The sequence below is a fragment of the Peromyscus eremicus genome, chromosome 4 (assembly GCF_949786415.1).
Source record: "Peromyscus eremicus chromosome 4, PerEre_H2_v1, whole genome shotgun sequence".
Classification (NCBI taxonomy): domain Eukaryota; kingdom Metazoa; phylum Chordata; class Mammalia; order Rodentia; family Cricetidae; genus Peromyscus; species Peromyscus eremicus.
The window spans coordinates 137,967,931-137,978,962 of NC_081419.1; the positions used below are offsets into that span (position 1 = coordinate 137,967,931).

The 11,032-nt window shown below is 45.2% G+C and overlaps 1 protein-coding gene across 1 annotated transcript; it reads right to left on the reverse strand.

Moving 5' to 3' along the window:
• Positions 1-1,197: 1,197 nt before the first annotated feature.
• On the reverse strand, positions 1,198-11,032 carry Wfdc8 (WAP four-disulfide core domain 8). Its single transcript, XM_059259755.1, has 5 exons — positions 10,788-11,032; positions 8,531-8,698; positions 5,823-5,963; positions 4,129-4,271; positions 1,198-1,745 (listed from the first exon to the last, which is right to left on the reverse strand). The coding sequence occupies exons 1-4, from the start codon at positions 10,897-10,899 to the stop codon at positions 4,132-4,134; spliced, it is 561 nt and encodes a 186-aa protein (XP_059115738.1). The 5' UTR covers positions 10,900-11,032; the 3' UTR covers positions 1,198-1,745; positions 4,129-4,131.

Sequence of the window (11,032 nt, forward strand, 5' to 3'; positions counted from 1 at the left end):
TGGGTAGGACTGCTGATGGAGATTATTTGATTGGAAGTTTGGCTTGTGGGTTGATAAAAGGATTGAGAATGGGTGGATGTAAAAATTGATGAATATCTAGGCTGGTGTATGAGAGAGTGTGTGGGGGGGAATAATAGGTATATGATTAAAGGTTGAGCTTGGGGACCTGGGTAGATGGTGAGAGACTGGCCAAGTGAGAAAGAGGATGGAATGGGTAGTGGGCAGATGAGTGGTTGGAAGCATGACTGTATGAGTCAAAACATTAACCAAAGTTAAAGATGTGAATTTATATGATGCTGTTCGAATCTTAGATGGTCTTATAATTTAAAAAAAAAAAACTGGAGCCAGATATTGGGGTAAAAGATGAAAGGTCAGAGAAGCAGAGCAAGCCATAGCCAACCTCACCTCGACAACTCCTCAGCCGATCCTGTTTCCTCAGACTGAATCCTCACCCAAAAGGGTCTCAGCTGAGTTACCTTAGTTTCTGTCTCCTCATGCCTTATATACTGTTCTCTGCCCAGACATGTCACTTGTGGGATTCAAGATGTGTGCCACTACTGCCTCCTCTGACAGATCTCAGCCTGACCTCTATGTCTAATCTAGTGGCTGGCTTTGTCCTCTGATCCTCAGGCAAGCTTTACTAGGGTACACAATAGATCTCCACAATATGTAGTAATAATACATTTGGTATATACAGAAAAATGGGTCAATTTTAAGAAAATATGCACGATCAAAATTCACAAACGAAGAGGCAGAGAAAATGGACAGATTATAAGATGAAGAATCGAGCAACAGGAAACCAGACCCAGCAGCATGGGAGCAAGGACATGATAAGCATCAAGTTCATGTGTCAGACAGTGGTATGGGGCAGAGTCCACAAGGAAGCTTCGGGGGCTTTGGGTGCAGGAGGTAGTGGGCTCCACAGTGGAGTGTGAGGAGAGTTAGAACATCCAGAAAATTCAGGGTCTCCATCTCTCAGGCAGCTGTTGGGAGACATATCTCTGCACTGCTGCTGATGTGAGACCGTGAGACTAGGAGCCCAATGTGACTCTGTTTCTGTGCATTCAGAACCTTTTTAAAGCTTCCTCAGGTCTTATGTGAATCCACACCAGACAGTGGGCACCATATATAAATGAAGCTTTTCTCTGTCCCGCCCCACCTGCAGATGCTTCCAAATAATCACTCTGAGGCTTATAGTATTGTAAATGTTGGGCCAGTAGCTCAGACTTATTACTAACTAGCTCTTGCACTTAAGTTAACCCATAATTTTTAGTTATGTTTAGCCACATGGCTTGGTACCTGTTCTCAGTACGACATTCTCATCTTGCTTCCTCTGTGTCTGGCTGGCAACTCCAACTCTGCCCTTCTCCTTCCCATCATTCTTAGTTTGGCCGCCCCACCTATACTCCCTGCCTGGCTACTGGCCAATCGGCATTTTATTAAACCAATTCGAGTGACAAATCTTTATAGTGTAAAAGAGGATTATTCCACAGCAGTGACCAGTGAGTTGGAAAAGTCCCAGGACCACTTGGACAGGCACACCCTGCATGGCAATAACAAAGCCTAAGATGTCACATCCACAGTCGAAGGAGCGTCAAGAGAAGGGGCTGCTAGACAGTTGTGTACCAAGTGTGCGGATGACCATCTGCACCTCGTGCCAAGGGAGATTCAAAAGATGAAAGGGTTTCTCTTATCCATTAGGGAAGTAATTATTCCTGGTTGCTGTCCAGGCTGAGAGCAGAAATCTGAAAAAAAAAAAAAAAAAGAGGGAATTCAGTCTTTTAAGTAAATTTTCTCTCTGTCCTCCTCTCTCTGCTTTTGTTTGTTTTGTGTTTTGAGACAAGATCTCACTACGTATCTCCAGCTGGGCTGGATCTTGCTATGTAGACCAGGCTGTCCTGGAACTCATAGAGATCTGCCTACCTCTGCCTCTTGAGTCTTGGACTAAAGGCGCGTGCCGCCACACTCTGTTTAAGTGACGTTTCTTGTACTAGCGTCGTTAGTGTTGTGACCGAATGCCAGACAGAAAGCCTCAGCGTGGAGAGGTTTGCTCTGGCTCACCATGTGGATCTTTCTTTCCATCAGTACAGGGAGCATGGTGGAATGGGTCAGTCTGTGGTGGCCAGTCAGGGTGACAGAGACTGTTCACTGGGCAGGTCGGGAAGCAGAGTTCAAGGCCAGAACCAAAAGCTGGACTATTCTCCTCCCCGAGGGACCCTACTTCCACAGTCTCCCAAGACAGCGCCACCAAGTGGGCAACAAGCATTCAAAACACCAGCCTTGGTGTGTACTGGCTAGTTTTATGTCAGCTGGACAATTCTAGAGCCATTTGGGAAGAGGGGTTCTCACTGAGAAAATGCCTCCATAAGGAGGGCCTGGAGGCAAGCTGTAGTGCATTTCTTAATTAGTGGTTGATGTAGGAGGGCCCAGCCCACTGTGGGTGATGCCACCCCCGGGCAGGTTTTCCTGGCATATAGAAGAAAGCAGACTGAGCAAGCCAGTAAGCAGCACTCCTCCATGGCCAATGCTTCAGCTCCTGCCTCCAGGTTTCTTCATTGAGTTCCTGGCCCTGGCTTCTCTTTGATGACGGACTGTGATGTGGAACTCTAATAGAAAAAACCCGTTCCTCCCTGACTTGCTTTTGGTCATGCTGTTTTATCATGGCAGAGGAAACACAGGACAGGGGTTCATTTCAGTTCAAACTCTGTCATCTGTGAATGAAGAAACAAGGAGTGGCCAGCTTATGGCAGATTTTACTTGCCTCTGGATCCTGCTTCTTTTATGTTTTACTTCCAGAAAGTGAAATGGAAAGAAAAGACCATAGCAGAGTGTTTTAGACCCAAAGTTCACATGCTTAGTATTTGTCCTGTCTTCCTTGGACCAAGCCAGGGCCGCTAGGTACCAGAGTCTTCATATTACATGGGTATCTACAGGCTGGCAGAATCCAGAAAGGTTTCAGGGTCTTTATTTTCCTCCCGTTTATTTTACATGCAAGGGCAGAGGTTAGATTTTAAGACATGGCATTGAGTGAAATACAGATAGATAGATAGATAGATAGATAGATAGATAGATAGATAGATAACTTGGTATAAGAACTTTGAAACATTCCTATTTTTATTTGTTTTCTATTTTTAATTACATTTGTTTATTTATTTACTGTGTGTGTGTGTCCCATTCTATGTGTGTGGAGATCAGAAAACAACCATCAGGAGTTGGTTCTCTCCTTCCATCACATGGATCCCAGGGATCAATCTCAGGTCATCCTGGAATCAGGCACCTTTACACTGAGCCATCTTTCCCCAGCCTGGTTTCTGTTTTGTTTTGTTTTGAAACAAGGTCTCCTTGGATTCTCAGTCTTCCTAGATGGCCTGGAACTTGCAATGCACACCAGGCTGGCCCAGTCTTGTATCAATCCTCCTGCCTCAGCCTTCTGAGTGTCAGGATGTGTGTGCCATCAAGCCCAGTTGGAAGGCTCTTGTATGTATCTTTTCCTGGTCACTAGGATATGGTTGTGTATTTCATGTATATGTGCTTGTGAGCATATATGTGTGCAGGTACATGTATGTGTGCTGGTGTTTATGTACATGTGTGCACTCATGTATGAAGGCCAGATGTAAAGTTTGGGTGTTTGTTCCTCAGGTACCATCTGCTTTGTTTTTGAGACAGGGTCTTTTCATTGATTAGGCCAATGATTAGGCCAGCCACTGATCCCTATAGATCCTTCTCTGTCTCCCCAGCTCTGGGATCATAAGAACATTCTTTCACACCCAGAAATTTTACATAGGTTCTGGGGATCAGGCGTAGGTCCTGATGCTTGCAGAGCATGTTTGGTCCCCACCACCCACAGCAGGCAGCTCGCACCCAGGGAATCTGATGCCCTCTGCTGCACACACACACACACACACACACACACACACACACACACACACCTATACACTCATATCCTCACACATAAATAAAAGTAAAACTTAAATTAAATATATATGTATTTAAATCACAGCAAGCCTATCAGTATTGCCATAATTGACGACATCATTTGTCAGGGTAGTTGGACAAGACAGAAGTGACAGCTTTATATTACACTACTCATAATTCATCACTCTGACAATGGTACTTTGTCCCACTCACCGTTCAGAATTTGGGTTCCAAGCACTTCAGTCCACAGCGTGTGCAGCACTTCTCATTCAGGGGACAGTCACTGTCCTTTAAACACTTGGGCTTATCGATCTTCGAACATATCATGGGCTTACTTGGACAAAAGCCTGTTTTGACTTTGTGAAGTAAAATAGGACACTTGACTTTGAAATATTTGAAATAATCTGACATTAATTTGGAAACCCAGATAATGTTTTATTCTTTCCTTACTTGTGTGTGTGTGGTGTGTGTGTGTGTGTGTGTGTGTGTGTGCACAGATGTGCTTGCCTGTGCAGGTATGAGTGGAGGCCAGATGTTGACATTAAAATGTCTTTCCTCAATCAACCAATTCACTACCTTTTTTTTTTTTTTTTAAGACAAAGTCTTTCACTGAACCTGAAACTCCTCACTTCAGTTCTACTGGCTGGCCACTGAGCTCCTGGGATGCCTCTGTCTCCACCTGGCAGCATCGGATCACAACTTTTACAAGGATTTGGGGGACCCACACTCAGGTCCTCATGCTTGCACAGGTCCCCTCAACCTAGGTTTTACTCTAACTAAACCTCTTCCCTTTACAGTTAAGAAGAGAGGGCCGGGCGGCGGTCACACACACCTTTAATCCCAGCACTCGGGAGGCAGAGCCAGGCAGCTCTCTGTGAGTTTGAGGCCAGCCTGGTCTACAGAGTGAGTTCCAGGACAGGCACTAAAGCTACACAGAGAAACCCTGTCTCCAAAAACCAAAAAGAAGAAGAAGAAGAAGAAGAAGAAGAAGAAGAAGAAGAAGAAGAAGAAGAAGAAGAAGGGAATGGACAAGGCAGAGTGTCAACTCTGTGACTAATAACTTCAAGATCAACAAAGGTCCTGTGCAATTAAGTAAACAGATAAGATTTCCCCCTGCATGGTCAGTGGACTTGAGTTACACAATCCCAGAGCAGTAGAGGTGGAGGGAGTCTCAGAACTCCTTTATCTTATGAACAATGGGGATGGGAGACTATCCAGCACTCAAAGCCTTGCAGAAAGGCAGAAGAACAGTTGAAGTCAGTCAAAGCCTCTTGGCTCTTGCCATTCTGCTGTGCAATGACTCTAATGCACCTCCAGGCTTAGAAGCCAGGGGCAGGCGGCCACTTCAGAAGTGTTTACAATCTTTCCTCTCCTACAGGATGCAGGGTTTTAGGGGGAATATACCTAATGGATTTGTGTGTGTGTGTGTGTGTGTGTGTGTGTGTGTGTGTGTGTGTGTGTACACCTGTGCACACATGCTCACACTTACCACTGGACCATCAATTTGCAGTCACTAAAGGATGAAGACTCAGAATAAGCAAGTTTTTTTTTTTGAGAAAAAACAGAATAATTGCACTCACAAGAGGTTTTAAAGAACACTACAAGGGTCCAGAGGCCAGGAGGTCAACACAAGAGCACTATCGGGCTCTTTTAAAAAAGCCTCCTGAGATACCGCAAAGATTAGGGCAAGAGACATCTGAAGCTCAAGGGACTTCTCCACCTCCCAGCCAGGTGCTGGTGTAGTAATCAGGAGGCTGAGGCAGAAGGATGGTTAAGTTTGAGGTTGGCTTGACTCTATTATAGTGAGATCCAGGCCACCCTAGACTACCTTCTCACCCACTTCACGGGGTATCATGACATTCATGGCATATGCCCAGTAGACCCCAGGAGGCTTGTCCAGTCCTTACCCAGCCAGGCCCTCGCACAAATGAAGCCACACTTGGACTCACAGCACTTCTCCTTCTCCAGGCAATCCATGTCGTTCTTACAGGTGGCTGGGCACTCCATTCGCATTTGGAAAGGGAAGAGTGGGCATTGTCCTTTCTTCACTGGAACAAGAGCCGAGGTGAGTTTTACAGCACCCCAGCACCCCACTGACCTGCAGCAAGCTTCTCCTCCTCTTCGGGGGTAATATGACTGTACCTTGGTTCAGCTTGCCCTGACCATCCCCAGTAGGCTGAGGAGGAACAAAAACATAAGGGTCACCGTGCCATAGAGTGGGCTTAATGTCGGAAGCCCTCGCACTAAAGCCCCGGTCCTGCCACTCAGTAGGCCCAGTGTCTGTGAAATAAAGGCAGTTATGTGACATCCACACAAAGCTGTCATCTTCGGGTTTGTGATGTACATACTATCACTTTACCTATGGTAGATGTGTGAGTTCCTGCAGCAATGAATGTAAAAACATCCTCTCTCCTAATTGTCAGGCTGTCAAGGGCTCCAGATGTTGTGTGAAAGATGCCCTTTGAATTATAATGTGGAGAAAAAAAACATGCATACCTCCCTGGGTAGCATGAAAGGACTTCCTTCCTTCCTTCCTTCCTTCTTTCCTTCTTTCTTTCTTTCCTTTTCTTAGGTCAGATTCAGATTAAAAAAGAATTAAAAAAAAAGTTGTTCTTGCTTTTGTTTCAGTTTTAGTATTTTGAGACAAAGTCACATGTAGCCCAGGCTGGTCTTGAACTCACTGGTAGCCAAGGCCAGCCTTGAACTCTTAATCCTTCTGCCTCTACCTCATAAGTACTGGGATTATAAGACATCGTACCTGGCTCATGTGTTTGACTATCAAAGGTATTTATTGTCCAATTACCTTCAAGCCCATGGCTCCATGATTCTTTAGAGCAGTGGTTCTCAACCTTCCTAATGCTGTGACCCTTTTATACAGTTCCTTATGTTGTGGTGACCCCTCAACCATAAACATTTCGTTGCTACTTCATAACTGTAATTTTGCTACTGTTATGAATTGTAATGTAAATACTTGACATGCAACCCCAAGGGGGTCGCAACCTATGGGTTGAGAACCTCTGCTGTTTTAGAACCTTCCAGAAAGGGAAGCATATGGTCCTAGCTTCTTCAAGTTAGGTCATAAATTTTGCTTTGCTGTTCAGACACATCAAGGCTGGGAAATTAAGTTAAAACTTCAGCTCCACCCCCTACCAACTGTCCATTGCTTGGCAGCGAAGTGGAATGTTCTAACTCTGCTTTCTCATGTACAGTGTTGGTGATGGAGCCAAGTATGGTGGCTCACACCTATAAGCCAAGCACTTGCATGGCTGAGACAGAAGAACTGCCACAAGTTCCCAGCTAGCCTGGGCTACAGAATTTGAACAAACAAAAACAAAGCGTTGATGATAGAATATTTGTCAACATGCCTCACAAAACTTAAGGTAGAAATCCAGTGCCAATAAGTTGACCCACAGTTTCTATACATGCCATGCCTTTTATATCTTTGATGGCACAGAATCCTGCCAACAATTCAGCAAGCTGATTGCTCTTCCTGAATCAAGAAGGCAAAGAAACTTGCAGTAGATAGAGGAAAGTAATATCCTAAGCCACATTATTTGATGCATAAGCCCCATAGCACATTGGCTCCCAATGTTATTGGTACTGATCATTGTACTGAAGAAGGAATCTGTAGGCTTTACCTTCACCATGATCTCCCAGGTCTACACTTATTCCCTGGGCTTTTGGAACAGACCTGTCTATGCTTCCTTCTAAGGTGGTTCCTCATGATGATGCTCAACAGGTTGATATGATGAGAAACATCTCCCTCCAAAGAGTTAGAGATGGGCTTCAGGTTCCACAGGCCAACGTTTATGAGCATGTTTTGTGTATTGTCTCATTTTGGGGATTAGTGGAGACTTCAAGAACAGAGAAATCATGGGTAGCTGGAGTATAAAATCAAGAGCTGGAATAGGATTAAGCCCCCGAGTAAAGGGCCAAGGAGAATCGGTGTGTTCAAGAGAGTGGTATGAAAACCCACCTTTGGGAAGAGAAAGTCCGAGGTGGGTACCCAATTGCCCAAAAGAGAGGAAGGGGCTGGACTCCTGGATTACTCAGGGTTACATGGAAGCTAGAGAGCTTTGGAAGTAAGTTCAAGGAGTTTAGGTGTTTACCTGTAGACAACAGAAGACTAGGTAGAAGGAAGACATCAAGATGGAGACTGTTTGGAGAGTCACCTTTTCTGAGTGAGAGGTGGCTTGGAACAGGAAGGGCCATGCCTTCTCCTTGCCATGCTCTGACCCCAAGACTTCCTTGTGTAGGCATGGCAAAGTGAATGGGGAGAGGAGGCAGCCCACAGGAACCCTTCAGGATGTGGCCTGACTTCCAGAAGCCTCCTATCTGCTTACTTCCCCTCATTTCCCAGCCTCACAATTCTTACATCGTCTTGGTTTCTAGTCACGACAACTCCATTAGGTGGATACTGTTAACTTCTCCATTTTATATTCCCAGCCAAAAATCATGAAGGCAAGACCCTGGCCAACAGCCTCTCAACCAGCAAGTGATAGAGCTAAGGTCTGGATCTAAGGCAGCTAAGCCTCAAAGCCTGAGGCTGTAACTATACTGGTATAATGTTAGGAGTTAAGCAAGGACCTCGGACTACTAGGGACCTGGGTCTTACCAAGAAAAATGCAGGCATTCTTGCAGTCTGTCTTGCTGAGGAAGTTGTTGGCATTCCCACGACAGCCACTGTATGTGAAGGGTCTGCAAAAGTACTTCTCAGAGTCAAAATACCAGCGAGTCAAGGTGTCATGGCAGTCTCCTTTGTCTGAGGGTAACATGCAGGGCTCTGAGGTGAGGAAGCAAAGCAGCCATGTAAGGCATGAGCATGAAAAGAGGGGCTCCGGCTGCACCCACAAGCCTTCCTCATAATCTGTAGCGTTACTGTTCTGTTCAAGAAAAAGCCAGTGAAAAAGACGTAGGTGGGAGGAGGAGATGGCCCACTGGGTTACGGCATTCCTCACCAACCCTGACGACCTGAGTTGGATCTCCAGGAAGGAAGGAACCAACTTCTGCAAGTTGTCTGCTGACTTCCACACAGATGTCATGGCAGGCAGCCTTCTGAGTAAAACAGATGTAGCAATGTTTCTTTTAACCCTCAGCCCCCTTATTTTATGTGTATGAGTGTTCTGCTTTCAGGTATGTAGGTGTACCATGTGTGCAGTACCCTCAACAGCCAGAAGAGGGAGTCAGATCTCCTGGAATTGAACACGCATCCTCTGCAAGAGAAACAAGGGCTTCAGCTGCTGAGCCATCTCTCCAGACCCCCAGATTTTCTTTTTAAAAGACATAGACTTGATTCCAAGCATCCACGTGGTGGCTCACAACTGTTTATTACTCCAGTTCCAGGGCATCTGACACCCTCTTCTGACCTTGACAGGCACCAGGAAGGCGTGGTACATATACATGCGTGCAGGCAAGACAACCACACGCGAAACATAAGCAAATCTTTTAAAAAGACATGTTCTAGTCCCAGCTCCACAGCACATGCTTGATGCTGAGCAGGTCTTCTGAGCATCCCCCATTTCTTGTAGAGTACCCTACAAACAGCACACAAAACCATCGCGCAGCAGACCTTTCTTCCCGAATACCGTGAGCTTTGAGAGGGCAAGTCATCCTCATTCTAAATGCCCTCTTTAGAGATAAGAGCCATAGATGTTCAGCCATAGAATTAACCTATTTTTGGACACTATCCAATTTAAGACTAACCTCACTTCTCTAGCCCTCTCTGAATTACCCAACCCATGCCCAAAGCCTCTAACAGACTCAAACAGATCTCTACTGAGATAGATGCCTCGTGGCTGTCTGTGACGAACATTCTCTGTGACAGTCACAAGTAATGAACCCAACTTGTTCAACAAGTGCATTCATTGTGGTCTCAGGCGAAAAGAAGAAAAAGTTGATCTCACATGGCTTTGAGTTAACAGAGAGCTTGGGTTTTTTTGGACAGGGTTTCTCTGTGTAGTTTTGGTGCCAGTCCTGAATCTCGCTCTGTAGACCAGGCTGGCTTCGAACTCACAGAGATCCTCCTGGGTTCTGCCTCCTGAGTGCTGGGATTAAAGGCTTGCACCACCGCCGCTCCGCAAGCTTGGATTCTTAAACACTTCCATACAGCAGGTACACTGGTCTCTTCACCTACCCAAGTCCTGCTTCCATGTCTCTCTTCAGTCCCCTGTGTAATTTCAATTTTGGGGAATGAAGAGCCATAACTATAACTATAACTATAACTATAACTATATATATATATATATATATATACATATACATATATATTCATTTATTTTGCCTTTTTGAGACAGAGTCTCTCTATGTAGGCTAGGGTGTTGTGGAATTCAAAGAGATCCACCTGCCTTTGCCTCCCAAGTGCTATAATTAAAGGTGTGCACCACTATGCCTGGCCCTTATCTTAATATATTAATTAGATATTTATAAATTAAGGAAGGAAAGAAGGAATCTCTATCAAATGCTTGGTGTCTGTATGTTGGGGTTTCTAGGAAGCCCTTTTAAAGGCCGAAGGGTCTAAAATGATTCAAGCACCTGGGTTAATGGATGCTTCATTTCTCAAACAATAATTAGAATGAAGTCTGATTGCAATCACTGGCTTTCACATGTAGTGGACATAGAAAAGGCACTGGTTATTGGTGAATGATTGAATGTCATGCAAAAGAAGTCTAGCATCAGTATTAACTGCTTGGTGTCCACTACACCTGAACTCATGACTTGGACTTAAATGCAGAAAGTTAAATTACAGAATGAGAAAGGCATAAACACTTAGATGGTCCTGCTCTCTAAGAGGATTGTTTGGCTGGTTCTGGACACAGCAAGAAGTGGGAAACCTCAAAAAGCACTCTGCCTGCCTCCCCCCTGGATGTCAGTACCTTCATAAGGATCTATGCACATCTTCCCACAGGCAGAAGGACAGCACTTGAGATGCGCCTCACAGTTGAAGTCTGTTTTGCATGAGGTTAAAACCCCATCTCTGCATTCCATACTTCTCCTGGGGCACTCTCCCACTTTGTCTGCAAGAAAGAATCATCCAAGCTCACACCCTTGAGCATTTCAGCTCCTTTCCTCCATAGCAAAGGCGAGCTGTGAAGATCTCAGCCCTTTTCATCTACCCCCG